We start from the raw sequence: 17,585 nt of genomic DNA on the forward strand, positions 1-17,585 counted from the left end.
AATGAATAATACATTGGAAAGTACATACAGTGCTTCCATCATGTTGCCTTGTTCCTTATGATCATTTTTTTTGAATTGTTATTCTGTTTTAATGGGGTCATTATACACATAGTTTGCACCATGCTGTTGCTACTTTAATCTTGTATCAGATTATCTAAAAAGCTTGTCTGTGTGCTGTGTAATGCAAGTACAGTTTGTTTGCACTTAGAAACAACATGATGACTAATTGTAGACGTGATGTTGCCAACGATGTGGCACACGCAAAATACGTAACAAAACCATTTATTTACTTTGACACATCCTACATGAAATGTCTAGTTTGAACATGTTGGGAGAAATAACTGCCTCAAGAACAAGGCTGATCAAGCCAAGTTACCTCATAGTACAACACACAGACACACACAAAGACAAAAACACAAAATAGACTGAGAGTGTTTTGGGCGTGCACTTGCATAAACAGAATCAACACTAACATTAGGTTTTCTTAAGAAATTGAAATGAAATGGAACTGAATATCAATTGGATAACACAGGCACAGGAACACAAGCAAATAATGAAAGGTTATGCAAGCAGCCCAAACAACAAGGTAGACGTTTCCAAGGATCCTAAAAAGAAAGTCTGTCAGATTATTTGAATCAGCAGCAAATGTGAACAGGATTACAACAAATGTCCTTCAAACACTTCAGGCACATTCATAGTCCTCTGTCGGCGAGACAGTGTGGACACCGTATATATAGGTGACACAAGTCTGCCAAGAGAATCAAACATGGACACTGGATAGGAGTCTACGGGGTCTTAGCCTGTGCCCTGAGAGCCCTGAGAGATACTTTGTAGGACAACAGACCTCTTTACACAGAATCTGCAGTCAGCGGTGGTATTGTTTTTACTGTGATGTGCAGATGGGGTCCTTTCAATAAATTGGTGGGTAAGTGGCTCACTGTGTTGAGGCTTTTGTTGGAGACACAGAACAAACCACTGAGAGTTCCAGTCAGATCTGTTAACTTGGAGGATTATAGAAATGTTCCTGTTGTCTCTTGCGCTAATTGCATTGTGTGTGCTCTAGGTGCGTGTTTGCAGCACATATGTTGTTGGTGTTTTATCTGTTTGCATGTGCTTTCATGTGTTGCAGTGTAACTTCAGTCATGCCAGGACACTTTAAACAGGGAGATAAAGGTGTTAATGTGTTACTGTGTTAATGGCATTCACAACTGGCATATAAACGCACAGAGAGTGAAATGCAGAGGAGAGCTTCACTAAGAGATGGATAAAAGTCTATTATTAGACTTAAAGCAGAGTCATATGTGTCTAGTATCTAAAGTGAGAGAGCAAACCCAGCACGTAACTCTATTTAAAAGCTGTACAATGTGTATATTAAACAACTGAGTGCAGTATACTGTATTATAAGGTTTTAAACTCAGCTCTTTTTATTGATTTTTTTTAGTAGGGCAATAGTATTAGTTTCATTTTTGGATGATGGCTATGAAGAACATCTGCATATCTTTTTCTGATGTTCTCGCTGTTCTGCACAGTCACAATGTTGGAGTCATAAACCTATCATTAGTCATCATTAATCCCCAGGTCTCTCTTTAAACTGGCTGCTCTGCAGTCCACCCTGGAGGTATTACATTGCCCATAACTACCCTTGGCTTTAAGGCTATGACAGAAATTATGACCTTAATAAAGTCGACTTTGCTACATTTGCATGCATAAGCATCTTACAAGTGATACAAAAAAGACTGTCTGGCTCTGTTTTAGGGCTCCCCCGAGCTGCCTCTTGGCAGGCAGCATTTGTCCTCATGACTTAACGGGCTGTCAGAGTGACTTAAAAACGCTTTAGGAATAATGGTCAAATCAGAAGTCACTCACATTCTTAATGCATAATGTTAACATCGTGGTAAGGATTCTTCTGCTGCTCCGAAGACTAAACAAATATAGTTATCTGGTAGAATCATGAAAATTGCATTGAATGTAACCCATACACCCTCGTCGTGGTTTTTCAGTCCTGACGACTGCATCACCGGCCGCCTTAAAGATGAAGTGATGATGTGTTGTTTTCAGGGCTCCTGTCTCTGTTTATTTCTTGGCGACCGGAGAAGAAAACAAACAGGCTGTGCCGTAACTTAACTCTCTCATGATAAATCCTTCAGTGGGATAAGTTTAACTGAATGTGGCTGGTGTTTATCCAGTAGTCCTTCTCATCGTAACAGTGTTGATGAATGTCTTAGTCTCAAAACAAGGAATGCTGCTCTGTATGATCTCCAAGAATTGTTGTTTATGGCCCCCTGTTGGATAACAAGGAAACAGGGACTGTTCTGACATCTAACACCTACTTGTGCAGATGTATACAGATTTAGTGTTGACATGAATATTGTGATTTTTTTTACTTCATTTTTGTCTGAATTAGAAATATATTCAAATATAAGCTGTATTTTAAACTTAAAATATGTTATAAATAAGTATAACTGTATCATACTTGCACTCACAGTCTGTTTCATAATACATATTCCAATGTCCCATATCTGTTTTTCTTAGAGTTACAGTTAGATACTGTTGATTTTGTCTGAATACACATTTTGATCTTAGTAAATTAAATAAATCTCACACAGTAAACTATGAATTTAGTTCTGATAATGTGTGACAGATGCTCCAATAATTCAAAGGCTAATTTTATTTTATTCATTTTACTATTGTTTTCCCTCTACAGATTGAAAGGCCCATAAGATCCGTCCATCAGATGACATGTAATGAAAGGAAAAAGTGTGAGTTTGCTGTTAAACAGCTACACTGACACAAGTCCACCGCAGGTTTTTCATCTCTCAGTGAAAATGTAAGGGGTGTGGCCTGTAATGCCCGCTGGCAGAGCTGGGCTTTTGGATGCAAATATCACGGCTTTGTAACTACTTGCCTGAGTTGGATGCAGTTCGAGCTGCAACGTGGATTTTAAAAAGCGCACCCCGAAGGAGCGTCAGTGCAAACGAGTGCGCCCTGAGGAGGAGAAAAAAAAAACTGTGTCAGAGTGACCCAGTATTTCATCGGATTGTCTGTGTATTTCATGTCATCTATGTTGGAGGAATTCCTTTGAAATCCACTACACACTCTCTGTCTTGCGCATCCTTTAACCTGCCCGGGAGGCAGCTGCTTCGTCATTGTTGCAGATCATTAAAAATATATTTTTTCTTTTTTTAAATGATGACAGAGAAAAGTTGCTTGGGGGTATCCTGTAGGAGGAGTTCTTTGTGACCTAACAAGTAACGGATTTTCCCTTATAAAAAAGGAAACAGAGTCCCGACCGCTCAATGAACAGCTGTATACGAGCACTCCGAAGTACAGGTGAGTTGATTAACAATATATTATTCTATTTCTATATAATATATCATTATTATTATTATTATTATTATTATTATTCGCGTGTGTAATTTATTTTACAATTTTAAATTTCTGGTGGAAGTGCCCAATTTGAAGCCAGATATTTTAGGACAATTATGTAAAATATTTTGTAAAATCTGTGCTCTGTGTAACAAAAAAATCTGATTTAAACTTTAGAGTTGAGTTTACGTCTGTTTATCCCCATGCCATGATAATATCCATCTATAAACACACACATGCTGTCTGCATAAATGTCAGCCTTAGGATGACTGAGATTTTGAAAAAGGAAGGAAGGAAGAGACAGCTGCTCAAAAAACTGCTCAGCTGTGGAGGTCTGTGTTTGTCTGCAGTTTACTTCAGACAAGAAGTGTAATGCAAATGGCTGTAATCTAGCATGTAAGTCTCTAAGGGGAAAGTTGACTTGTGCAGGATCAACCCTCAGACTCCCGCTGTACACGTTGCTTTGATTGAAGGAAGAATTGCTGCACGTTTGACCTCACTGCCTGAACTTCTTAACTCTCTGACTGAGGCGACTGTGGAAGCTGCAGGGGGTTCTCTTCAGATTAAATATTGTTGAGTGCTCTCATAAAGATGATGATAAATCAGGGATAACCTCAGTCAGCACCTTATTATCCCTTTTCCTTTGGCATCATCTCTTTATGGCTCTCTTATGCTTTTCATTGTGGGTTTGGTTGGTTTGCGTGCAACACTGTGGCTCTGTTACTCTGCTTCTCACAAAGTCTGTGTGTGATTGAGGTGTTCTTGCACACATCATAGGGTACATATAGATGATCTTTGTTGCCAGTAGGTTGAGTTACAGGCATAAAGTTCATCAACAGGCATTTGTAACTCTGAGCTCAGAGTTGTGGCACCTTCTCAAGTTCAGTAAATTCCCAGTGTGGGAGCTCCCTTTCAGCATTTGAATAATTGATAGATCAAACTTAGGACTTACAAAGGAGGCAATTTAATCTCCTGACTATTTCATGAGTCGGGCTTAGTTTCATTGGGCTCAGCTGAATGTGACACACAGTTAAATGGAAGAGGGAGCAGAGACAGAGAACTTTTTAAAGCTTACAGGTGCCACAGTTGCCCAGTCAAATGGCCGTTTGTGCGTGGCATGCTAAAGCAGGGACAACGGAGTCAGAGAAGAAACTGCACTCTGAGTCCTGCCTATCCCCCGTCTCTTATCTCCACAGTGCATGTGTGTGTGTGTAATCACATATGGATGGGCTGAGGTGGGCTTTTGGCAGGTATCACAGAATGGTGGGAGGCTGGGTTATGAAAGAGTCTCTGGCAAATGCCTCGAGTTACTCAGAGCTGGAAAAGCTTGTGTTCTTAACTGATCCAGAAAGACTTAGCATGTCTGACGTTCTCCAATCACCATCTTTCTCTCTGAGGAACAAACAGGTGCTGCAGAAGGCTGGCCGCACCACGGTCTTGGCTCTTTCTTGTAAATATGACTTTTGCCGAGAGGTGTCAGTGATATCGTGAGTCATTAAGTGTTAAGAAGTAAATAAACTCAGAGCGAGCCTGAACTGTTTCCCATTTAGGAAAGGATACAAGTGCCTCTAAGTTAAGCAATGCTGTGGAACAGTAATGATTAGAAAAGGAATTTCCTTTAGTATTCTTTAAAATAAAGATTTTTATGCATGACTTTGTCATATGTCACTCTGTACAACACTACTGTTCAACTGATTTGTTCTTTGCGATTCTTTCATAATGTAAATGTTTAATACAGATTTGGAGTACTGCATGGGTACATGCACTTGTACCCATACGTATCGGATTAAAATGAAAAAATAAATAAAATAAATATGATTTTTAGAAATTGAACAATTATGTTTTGTGTTTTTGGTGTGAGGCATAATCATTATTCTCTTATGTTATATTTCTCTTCAGTTCAGATGAATATGCAGTTATTTTGTCCCTTTTGATTTATACTTTAAGAATGTAAAGTTGTCTGCTGGAATGTTTAGACACACCAAATGGCATTGTCCTCAGTGTGATTCAGAGCCACAACCAACTCAACAGCCAAATATGGTCCTTTTTTGTCTTTATTGAGCTGCGCGGGAGGACCTCCCATTGTTCAGATACTAACATGTTCTGTGTGTCCTCTTCACACTAGAGCTGTAAATACAGGCTGCACATGACACTATCTAAAAAAGATCTCGGCACCAAATACGACAAACAAAAAAAGTCCATCAGTGCGCATGTGTGTGCTGCATTTCCCACCGTGAGCTGACTTCATAATATTTCCAAAGGACAAACATGTGTAATTTGTCATCCTGGGCCAAATACAGCATGAAATGTCATAACCTCCAAAATGTTTGGAGTATTTGGTTTCCTTTTTGTGTGACTGATCATTTGATTTAGCTAGTCATGTGGTTAGGGACCTCTGATGTTAAGGAGTATATACAGTACAGTATAAGTATGTATCATACTACAGTGGATGAGGTCTTCATGCATCTGTTTGGAACTGAGATGTTGCTGACAACACACTGATCTTGGAAAAAAGTTAGTTTAATGTTTTTGGAAAAGATCAAACACAAATATTGGCTTATCTATTCTTTTGCTGATCGTTAGAATAGAAGATTTATACCTCTCACATGTGTATTTAGAGTAGTTTTGTGAGGGGTCAAATTGGGGGCTACAGGTGCAGTAGTAACTTTTTCACAACTATAACATGCTATAGGATATTACCTGAGACCAAATAACAGACTGACTCTTATTTGTGGATTTTGTGCCTCCTTTTTCGACAGGGCACATGATTGTGGGCTCAGGCACTCACTGACAGCAAACACCAAGCTTCATGGGTTGACCTGCTAGAAGTTCAACACTCTCCTCCTCATCATCCTCTGTACAACCCTGTGACCTTCCCCTCCTTCCCTCCCTCCTTCCTTCCCCTCTGTCCTACAGCCCAGCTCTGTTCACTCCCTCAGCCAGTACCACCACCAGCGCGATGGCTTGTTGTGCCCTGGGCTTGTTTGGAATTGCAACCGCAGCATCACACTCCACTACACAGACTTGTGGATGCATCAGCCACTAGAGTGAAAGATACAGAGAGACTGGGGGGAGGGACAGACAGACAGAGACAAGAGCAGTTCTACAGGCAGGAGTGAGGAGGAATTATCAATCTCAGCAGCAGAGGGATCCACCTGTCCCACAGAGGAAGGGGGACCCCCCCACCTGATCCATCTGGTTGCAGGGGGGGACCCTGCATAGCCTGGCAAGGCAACAGGGACTATGCAGCTGGGACTGGTGGCACTGGCAATGTTCTTTCTCAGCTCCGTGGGTCACAGCGATGTTCTCAAGCTCTCCAAGGCGAGAAGGCAGAGACGGGGTGAGTTCTCACTTTGTCAGTTTGTTTTGATCTCTGTTTTTCCTTTCATTGCACTGCTGCTTTTCGTTTCTGCGGTCTGAGTTACTGCGGTGGACGTCTTATAAATATTTAACGAGCAAAGTAAAGATAACATGTTGTTTATTTTCTCATCATTCATATTTGTTTTTCCTAAGCGGGTTATGTGAGGTTCAGTGTTTCCTCAGAATGGTTCATCTTTCTTCCTCTTTTTAAGATTATGCCTCCCTCAGTTTATGTAAAACTTTTATGGGTATTAGGGTTGTTTATAGAGGGCTTTTTGATGGATTTACTCGCAAAGCCATTCCTCTTTCTGCGGCTGGCTCTATGGGCACATAATGGAACAAGTACCTGACAGTTCTAAGCTCTCAGTTGGATCACGCTGCCGATATTGTTGTAAGCATTTTTCTGACCTCACGCAACCACAGAGACGGCGCTCAGGTCGACTTGCAGTATATGTCTCTGAGCCTCAGAGACTCCGTGCCGGGGTTACTGTCAGATTTGAAATAATTCTTCGTCTACACACGAGGAGCTTTCAGCCAATGCCAAGCTCACCCCAACCTCTCTGAAGCAGAATTCATATAATACCATGACTGGCCACAGTAACAGATGTGGTGTTATTAAAATCACACATTCTGGGAAGGAAGAGCTGTTGTTTGTCATTTAAATTGAGTGTATTGAATTATACAATCACATTATTGATGCTGTCATAGTTCATCTTGCAGCACTTTAATGAAGATAGAAGGATTGGGGTGAGCCACCATAAACACCAGTTCCCTCCACACTGTCAGTCAGTTTAGATTTTTCCTCTCCAGATAAAGATGTTTGCAATTTACACTATTGATTTACAGCTTTTAATGTCTTTAATGTAATCAGAATCAGTTCCCTTCAACCATCCCCCCTGGTGGGCAAATAGCTGAGGACTTGTTTTCTTCCCCGTAGGCTTCCAGCGTTCCCTCTCTAAATGAATTCAGTGTCATGCAAAGATCAAACTGAAACCATCACAGATTGTAACATATTGTTCCGTATGCCTCAGACAACACAAACTGCCTAATTTCTGATGCACTCCTGAATCAAAAACCGTTTCCAACATCACACTCTTGGATTTATGCACTCCTCCCTGCTGTAGTTAAAGATTACTGCTCAGGCCCAGTATTACTTTTAACATTTTTAGTGATAGTAAGCATTAAGACATGGCTGCTGCTGGTCATCTGTTCGTGTGAGAACCCTTTTAACACTTTTACCCTCTGACTTATCTCTGGGAGGCAGGGCGGCAGATTGATTGCTGGATGAGAGTATGTATATTTAGAGCTGATATAGTGCAGGACTGTATATCAGTTCAGACAACTGTTGTTTTGTCTCAGAGGGGTTCCTAGAAAAAGGATGTGCACTTTAGATCGCCGTTTGCGTGTGCCATGTGTTTGCCGTTTTGGATTCAGGTCTGAGCCTGGGATTAGATGTAAGGGGAACGTAAATGCATCGACTGCAGATATTTGCTGGTTGGTACAGTTAGATTAAAGCTTTTTAAATTACCTGGTGCCAAGACCATTTTTGATTGACCCGAGTGTTAGCTGCCTGATTCTGACTGGCTCTTGGTTGACTGTCAGCCCCAATAACCTGCGTTCTCTGACTGAAAATCTGTTAGGGATCTGTTTGAAGTAAACAGTGAGTAAATGTTCAAACAAAGATTTTTGGCCTAAGATTAAGCTGGAAGCTTTAATCCCTATTTGTTGGAATGGTAAAGTGCTGGTATGTTTATGACTGTCGGTGGAAATGCCTGCAATTTGACAATGTCGACAAATCCCAGTTTTTATGTCCTCATTAAAATTCATATGTGGTTGGAAACAATTTCTGTTTTTATGTGATGGTACGGCATGCTGTTCTGTTACCTACATCGATGTGACTGTTCCTTTCTCTCTGTTTAACTTTTGTTTCCACAGTTAGCACCGAGGGGCCACCATCTTGCCCCAAAGGCTGTGACCGATGCTCTGAGTATAATGGCTGCATTAAATGTAAGCCCAAGCTCTTCATCTTCCTGGAGCGTAATGACATCCGTCAGATAGGCGTGTGCCTCGCCTCCTGTCCTGTGGGATACTTCGGCATGAGGAACCCAGAGGGAAACAACCGATGCACTCGTGAGTTTTACTTTGTGTGAAATATGATGTCAGTGGTACATCAGTAAGATGGGTAGGCACTTTACATTTGTACATACACGTTGAGTAGAAGGTTAAACCATTTTGAGTATGACATTTTTCCTAACCTTAACAGTCCCTCTTATAACAGTAAACATATAATATGGTTGTTAGTGGATAAGATGCAGTCTTTTCTCTTAGTGGAAAAAGACAAAACAGGGTTAATCCCAGCAAAATATTTGCTGAATGTCCAAATAATTTTTAAATAAACTGCTCTTCCTTATTGTTATTAGCAGGCTTGGCTTGTTTTGGTGAAAAACTCACCAGACTTACTAACCTTAGTGGTTCTAGTGTGGCACTGGTCCTGCACTTTTATGCTGAGCAGTGCCAGCAGCTCCGCCTGTTGTCTGTTTCCTCTTATGTGTGGGCAGAAAACAGGATTGGAACAAAATCCCAACAAAAACAGTGCTAATGCATTGTTGTTCGTCTGTTTTTTTTAAGAGGATGTCTTTGTTTTCTATTTGGCCTTCGTGTTCTGGGTTCATGCTAGGTCACAATCTGTGTTTGTAATGCTTTTACTTGTACCTGTCTACATACGTGGTTTCCAGAGAAACAGATAAGGAGAATTTTCTGTGAGCTGGGGTGAAATGTCTCTTAATCATCTTTCCAGTCAGTTTAAAATAATTTAAAAGATAATGAGGGCTGACTTCTTCTGACATTATTACCACATGCTTAATGGCATTCAATCACATTTATTGCTTTGAGTCATTGTTACATAGATGATTAATGCCTTAAAACATTCATCTCTATGTCTATTTTCCAACCATTCAGACTTCAGATTTTTTGATTCCCAAAAGTTTGAGGAAAACGTCTGAGCTCATATATTTCCTATGGTTGTATGAGGCAGGTATGGATAGTTCTGCATTTATATCAATGTTTTTATTTTTGATGACATCACAAAAGGGTTTGTTAGATCATAGAAAATGTAAATCAGTGTTTCATAAGCCCAATGCAGATAAAAGTTATAACCCTGCTCCTCATAGGATATTATAAATCCAGTATATATTTTAGTGAAAAATATTAGATTGTTGCGTTTGTATGTGTTGTTCGGGATGCAGCATTCTTTCCTTCTTTGTTGCAGCGAGGGCTGACTTTCCTCTGCAAATTCTTTTTGGAGGCCCTCAGTGGCTAACCTGGGTTATTATCCAATCATCTGACTTTATACATGTCATCCCAGAATGTCTTGTTAGCAACATTTGTCTTACATTATAGGGCTACAAATGTCAGTACTGTCAAATTTAGCTGTCAGGGGCTTAAAAATAGTAATTGGGAGCAGGAGGCAGGAACATTATGGATCCCACTGAGGGATTCAGTGTTAGATCATTTCTGATCTTGGCATCAGACCAGCAGCAGAGTAGACACGTTTAGAACAGCATGTCTAGATCTGAGTGTATCTTACATGAAAAGACTAAAAAACGTAACTTTAACGAATTTGACTGTTTTTGTCAGATGCAATGAACTATTATAACAGGATACATCTTTAATGATGAAACGAAATCATTCCATGTCTGTTTTTGTTAACTAATTTTCAAGCCATCGGTGGTTTGAGTAGATTTTAATGAACTTAAGTTGTGGAGAAGCCCACTCTTAAGAAACCCACTGTAACGATAGACTCCTGGCTGTACTTATTCACACCCGGCTTCCAAACAAACAAGGCCTGTGGTGCATGTGTTTTTAGAAGGACAGAGTCACCCCCACTAAACAGAGCCCATGTAATTTAATCTCTAATAAATCGAGGGAATAAAAATCAAGTTCCCTCTGTCCCCGTTCTCTCTTGAGAACTCTGAGTTAGAACAATGAATATTCTATTAGAAGAAACTTGTTTTGTTTCCACTATAAGTTTTTGTCCTCGACCAAAAACAAACATTTCAAGTCAATGTATCAACATGATTTTAAACTGAACTAATCCATTTTGACTCTGTTTTCTCCTGTGTTTTTGTCTCTTCTGTGTTTTTCAGAATGTAAAATAGACAATTGTGAAGCGTGTTTCAATCGCAATTTTTGCACAAAATGTAAGGAGGGCTTGTATTCACACAGTGGCCGATGTTACGTCAGCTGCCCCCCGGGCCAGCGCACCGTCAATGAGAGCATGGAGTGTGTCGGTGAGCTTTTTTTTAATTATTATTATTATTCTTTTTGGTGGGGTGATAATACAAAAGTTACAATGTTCATTATGGGCAGAAAAAGGAATCAGAAGGAATCATCATACTGTCACCTTCCAATGTTTAAATCTTGATCCATGACACATGGCTGAAAACTATCTAAGCTTCAAATTGCGATATTTTATCTAAACCACTTTATTCTACACATTTAAAAAAATACCAAAAAGAAAAGTTTGCACAAACATTAAACGAATTTCACTGCACTGCACTCCCCAGTGTGACTAGTAAGTGGCTTGTAGAGGCTAATAAAACAGTAAATAGCCTATCTACAGACCATGGAGTCCCATCTTCCTCACTATTGGGGGCAATAAAAGTACTTGAAGACAACACGTTATTTACACCAATTCTGTTTGCTTGTTTGTAAAGTTTCTAATCAAAGAACTGGGCTGTACGTAGGGATGCAGTGCATGACTTTGCACTGAAAACTGAGCCCGCAGTCATCTTTTAAAAGCTCCACAAATGTAACACAAAACCTGACTTATCTACAGTACACTCAGCAACCGTAGAATTTGTTGCACTTTCAGGTTCCTTGCAACTTCCTCACTCTGTACTTCACTAGTGAAAGATCAAAAAGGCAAAATTGTTTTCAGATTTCTAAATTGCCTAAACTCATTATCCTGAGTTAGAACTGCTGAGCTGTGAAAAGCAGACAGAGAGGCTGTGAAACAAATGTGAGAAGTTTTAAGCTGCGGACCATTCACATTTGTTTCTGTTCCCAGGTCAGCGTGCTTCAGAGTGTGAACTGGGTGAGTGGAGCCAATGGGGTTCCTGCATTAAGAAGAACAAAACATGTGGATTTAAGAAAGGCTCCCAGTCCCGGGTTCGTGTACCGCCACCTCAGGTTCACAGTCCGGATGACTCCACTGCCCCTGCGCCCTCACACACCTGCGCTCCAGAGACCGAGAGGAGGAAATGTGTTGTGACCAAGGTGCCTTGTGCGAGAGGTAAAACAAATACACAAGCCACATATGTTTTTTTTTTAAATGCCTCCACAGTTGATGTGATGGCTGATAGAACCATTACTCTACATTCAAAGGCCTGACTTCCTGCTAGTGTGTCTGTGACCTGCGGCGTGTTGATTGGGTTTGGTTTGGCAAAGAGCACAGAAGGATACCGAATCTCTTGACTTTTCAACATGTAAACAATAAACTTCATCTGCGAGCCAAGCAGATGAAGGGCGGACATTACGCACTGCGAATTTGGACAAGGATCAAGGAAGCTGGAAAGAGCTATTTGTTCTGAAGACCGCTGAAGCGCAAGGTTTACACGGCCATGACATGTTTGCTTGGGCTCTTTTCACACACACACAGCAGCTTGTTCTCCAGCAGGTTAACAGTCACTCTCAGCAGTCACTGGCCATTATCAGCTTTCATAGCTGCTTATTAGTGGCTTTTGCCTGTTAAATGATGGATTAAAACAGCTATGATCCTAGTTATTTGCCTTTACATGTTCTGATCCTTTATAGTGAGGCAGAGAAATCAAAAGTGGTGCTCGGAGTATAAAAACAGGAATAAAAAAGGGAGCTGTTAGACCCTGGAATTTTACATTATCGTTGCCTTTAACTGCAGTGAAGAGTCATTTGGAAATGTGTTTGCCTCTAAATGTCCCCCTATATTATAATGCTTTGCATAATGTGCCTATTTTCACCGGGGCTGGAAGTGTGGTTTATTTACAAGGACTTAGAGAACGGCAAACGAGCAGTATTTAAAGTCTTTATTGGACAGTGGCACGCTTAGGGGATTTCAGGCACAGCAGCATTGTTGCGTAACAATATTTGCACAGTGTTGGCAATAGTACAGATGTTGCAACATGTAACAGATGACATGACTTTATATATATGAGTAAACATGGTGGAGGTTTGCATATTCCAGCATCGCTCTCTTGAAAGGTTCCTTTAGGGGTGTGGGTGTAAAGAGCAGAGGAAGGATCTGACGTTGTCTTGTATAGATCTGTGGTCCAAAGGAAAGAAAGTTAGTATGAACATGTCACTGCTGAGTGAGGAGTGGGCTCTTCAGCGGACAGGCCTGGACAGCTCAGTTTGAGAAACAAGGAACAATTTTACTGACGCCTGCATCCAGGGGAAAAAAAAATCTGCAGGATAATTAACAGTGAAATATTATAAACTGCCCTATAAAAACTGCTGCGCTGCTGCCAGAATTCAAAACTTGGAGCAACGATAGGTCATATCAGAGAGGCAAGGTTGATATGTGAGGTTTCATCTGACAAGTGATGAGTCATAGAAGCTCTGTGGATTGTGAACTGGACGGCTGTTGACATTAAGGAGCTTTTTCGGTTCTGTTTTTCCTCCGTTCTGCTGCTAAATGCTTGAACCTGTTTGAAAATAAGATGCATATCACTGCCAAAATGCTGAGGAGCGGACTCTCTTCTCAGTGAGGTAATTCATATGTAACGGTACCATGACTTCGGTGCGCTAGTTCATGTGGGTAAACTGAGAAAAAAGAGCGCAGCTGCGGATTCATCTGTGGGAGTTGGCTGGCAGGCTGGCTACATAAAACACAGGGGGCAGACCTTGTATAACATTAGTGATTTAGTGGTCTGCAGATCTCACGCTTTGTGTTGATTTGGCTGTGAATTTTTTTCCACTTTTTCCCGAAGCTCCATGAAACGGTCTCACGCGAAAACAGAATTTTCTGGATGTGTTATTGCATTTGTCAGGAAAAAAATTGTTTAGCTTGGATGGAGAGGAGGTGCAATCAGGGCTGTCATAAACTGATGGAGTCCCCCTCTCTTGGCTCCATTAGTGATTTGTTAGAGAAGTAATTAAGTCCTTACACAGTAAGCACATCAGATGATGCAGAGTGTGTTTGAGGACCCTCACTTCAGCCCGGCTTCACACTCATTCATTAAATATGACTGCTAAAGCATTTGTTTGAATACTTGCCATAAAAACTCAGAAATATGTTTATGGATTCATGACATGAATGATGAACTGGACTGGATCTTCTTATATAAATCAAGCCAACGTAACAAATGAGTTTTGTGATGTTTTTATGATTTTGGCACTAATGGTTCTCAGAAAAGATCCTGTTTGTGCACTACTGTGCGGGACTGAGCCTTCTAGTGTTCACTGTGACTCTGCATGGGTCAGCCCTGAGTAAATGTTATTGTGTTGGTCTGACCGCATTTGACTCCATCAAACCTACATCATCACCTTGTAATGATTTTTACTGGCTTTGTGGAAATGTGTTTTTGTTGAGGCTTTGAGAAATGTTATACCTTTGTGCCTTTTAGTTTGCACTCCAACCAAAAAAAAAAACATAACTGTTTGTACGACAAGTTTAAAAATGCTGGTAGGAAGATAAACACAGACCTACAGTTATTGCTGCGTAGCAGTAGACAAATACGGTGGCGCCATAAGCAGTCCTGTTGTCAACTGTGTAGCGAACACTGTCCAGCCCTTGGCACGTGTTCACTCAATTTTCAGCACTCTCAACGCTCAAGTTCATAACAAACGCCCTCCAGCGTAACTATGTTCTCTGACATATACAAAATCAGATCCTCTGAGTGCTGCCTGAACAATAGCCATCTGACACTATACACAATGTCCATTTCCACTTTGTGACAGCTCTTCATGCTGTTATGAGCCATTACTGGGCCCTTGACTATGTTTAACTCATTATGCCAGAGGTAAATTTAAAGTGGATTTATGTGACTGAAAAATGCCACTTCAGTGTCCTAAGTGCTCGTACAGTCACATCTAAGCTTCCCCGCCTTTCTGAACACATTATGGGAAGAGTTTGTATCTAGAGAGCTCCTAAAATGTGTGACAGGTGTGAATCCAGTACGGGGGGGGGGGGGGGGGGGGGGGGGGGGGGGGGGATTGAGGAACAGCAAGCGAGCAGCTGTGGAAACAGAAATTAAACTCTGTGATATTTCCACTCTACCAGTGTGAGTTCTGAGCTGGTACTAGTACAGGCCCAGACGTGGTTCAGCTCTAGTTTTACTTTGTCATCCCATCAGGAAGACTATAATGGACCTCAGACTTTTCAAAATGGCAAGAAAAAATATTTGGGTCGCAGAAGTTTGAACAGTTAGTTTTTGTTGATGGTGGTTGAAGAGACAAAACTGGTTTGAAATCAGGCACTGGGTCTGATGATCCCTTTTCTAGCATGGTTTTAGATGGAGGTTCCAGCTGTCACTATCTAAGCACCCAGAGGCCACTGGCTGAACTGCAGTATTTAACACACAGGCATCATTTCTCTCCTGTTTTGCGATTGACTCACTTTCGGATTCCACCTCAAGTGGCCACTCAAGGAACTGCAGGCCTTGACTGCACTAGCTTCCTTTTACAGCCCACTAGGATAGCAATGTTGGTTGTGACCACAGTAGAAGTGTATACAGTGCTAGGCAATCAGTTAAACTGTTGTCAAGATATTACACTTGCGTTATGGTTGCATGATACATTCTCTGTGGTCTACTATTCATAGAGTTCATGAGTTCATAGAAGATATCTTATTTATACGACTATTTCAAGAAATCCCTCAATCTAATCATGATGTTTGTGCATTCTCCTTTTAGAGCGAAAGAATAAGGGAGACAGACAAGATGATGCAAACAGGAAAGAGAGAGAGAATACACGCGGACGAGGACGAGATGGCAAGGATGGCAGCAGAGGTGGAGAAGGTGGAGGTGGAGGAGGGAAACGGAGAAAAGGCCACAACAGGACAACGACCGCTCCCAGCATCATGACCAGCTCTGTCACCTAAACTCGAACATGTGCTGGATGAGGCTGAAAGACAAACACAGACAGCGCCTCACCCAGCAGCATCAGCCGCAGACAAAGATTAGTGCTGAAGGAATGGATTCATGCTGCTATTCTGCATTGTAGGAGATGCAGAGAGAACTGGAGGTGTGCTGTGACACAAAAGGTTTCCTGAAGCTTTTTAAGTAGGTGAACATATCTGGAGGAGACTTGTGTCTTAATGATTTTCTGAAGACTGTGAGGGATCACTGTTGGACAGCAAAGCCACGTGCAGAGTTGTGGTTGTCTTGGTTTGTGTCAGGACCTGCCCCTCTGTCACTTGTGAACTGGGAACAGAATCTGTGTTTTAAACGTGACAGTCAAGCTGGAGGCTTGATAATGAGTGGAGGGTTTTTCTTCAGTCTCTGCTGGTTGATGATTTGTTTTTTTCTTCATTTGTTTTCCTGTCTGTGAGAGGTGGCAGAATCGCTGTACGTGATGTAAAGACATTGAATAGTATTAAGTCTCGGTACCTTTATTTCCTGTTGTGAGATGAAACAAAAAGAAAGGCACTGGAAATCATTTGTGGCTGCAGAGCTGTTTATATATATCATGCTGAGAGGGGAATCCAGTACAAAAGAAGCCTAAGAGAATATATAGCGGAGGATTAGTGGGAGCACACTTCCTTGCCATTTGATAGCTTAGTGTTTGAATTAAATGTTGTCGTCTGTATCTGAAATTATCTCTGCACAGAAATTTGCATGGTACAAGGTCGCATGTGCGTGTGTGTGTGTGTCTACCTAAAGTGTGTGTGTTTGTGTTTTTAACATGCATTTCTGCATGGATTCAAGTTGTCAAGTAGTTTGTACATGTGTGTGTTGATGTTTGCACATATGTGTTAATACTGATAGAGTAAAGGAATAGAGACATGGAGGACAATGTAAATGCACAGTGATGTATCAAATATGCAGTAAATACAAGCCACTAACTATCATATAAGCCATAAATCATCAGCTGTTCAGTAAATCAGTATGTTTGCAACAGGGTCTGAAGATTTTGCACAACTGTAATGGTTCCTACTGCTCATATTTCAGAACAATCATAGCATTTGATAAATGTATAATCCAAAAGCCGGCTTTACCACACGTGGGTCTGTTTGTTTAAGAAAAGATATTAGTTTCAGGAGAAGTTACACTCTACATTACTCATTCATACTATGGATTGTGATACTGAATATGTGTTTATCATCAAACATAAGAAGTATTAGTATCATCATGTATAGCTTTTTCTGTGAAATGCTAAATAAAGTTCAGATGATGCTGATGACATGTCAGTCATACACTGATTTTGCATCTGAAGTCAGATGATTTAGATTTTCTTTTCATGATTTCACACCACTGTTTACAGTTAAGACAGTGCCATGTATACAAGGGGGATGATAGGTGTGTGAGATACATGACACAGCTCAGAGTATATGCACATGTAGTTCAGTTCTTTGAGTGACTATACAGAATTTTTCAAGTCAATAACGTTTGTGGTTATTATGTTTCGGGTAATTTTAAAAAGCCAGATAAGATAAGATAAGATAAGATAAAACTTTATTAATCCCGAAGGAAATTCTTGTGCCAGAGGTATCAAGTCACAATAAATGCAGTTAAGTACAGAGTATAAGTATAAGTGTCACTATAATCCAAAAAAAGAGTACAGTACGCAGTATGAGCACAATATATGATACATGGATACAAATATGGAGATGTAAGGTGCTAAGTAAACATAATAAAGACCAGTGGAGGGAATGACAGTGATGC

At 40.7% G+C, this 17,585-nt stretch overlaps 1 protein-coding gene across 1 annotated transcript; it reads left to right on the plus strand.

Annotated features, from left to right (window-relative positions):
- Positions 1-2,915: 2,915 nt before the first annotated feature.
- Positions 2,916-16,971, plus strand: rspo1 (R-spondin 1). The gene is made up of 6 exons (XM_028426488.1): positions 2,916-3,330; positions 6,126-6,706; positions 8,662-8,856; positions 10,872-11,015; positions 11,795-12,019; positions 15,615-16,971. The coding sequence occupies exons 2-6, from the start codon at positions 6,610-6,612 to the stop codon at positions 15,800-15,802; spliced, it is 849 nt and encodes a 282-aa protein (XP_028282289.1). The 5' UTR covers positions 2,916-3,330; positions 6,126-6,609; the 3' UTR covers positions 15,803-16,971.
- Positions 16,972-17,585: the final 614 nt, after the last annotated feature.

The sequence above is a fragment of the Parambassis ranga genome, chromosome 16 (genome assembly GCF_900634625.1).
Source record: "Parambassis ranga chromosome 16, fParRan2.1, whole genome shotgun sequence".
NCBI classification, from domain to species: domain Eukaryota; kingdom Metazoa; phylum Chordata; class Actinopteri; family Ambassidae; genus Parambassis; species Parambassis ranga.

Coding starts and splice junctions, on each gene's coding strand:
- rspo1 (XM_028426488.1), top strand. CDS start 6,610: ATGCAGCTGGGACTGGTGGCACTGGCAATGTTCTTTCTCAGCTCCGTG. Junction 11,016..11,794: donor TGAGAGCATGGAGTGTGTCG/GTGAGCTTTTTT, acceptor TTCTGTTCCCAG/GTCAGCGTGCTTCAGAGTGT. Junction 12,020..15,614: donor CAAGGTGCCTTGTGCGAGAG/GTAAAACAAATA, acceptor TTCTCCTTTTAG/AGCGAAAGAATAAGGGAGAC.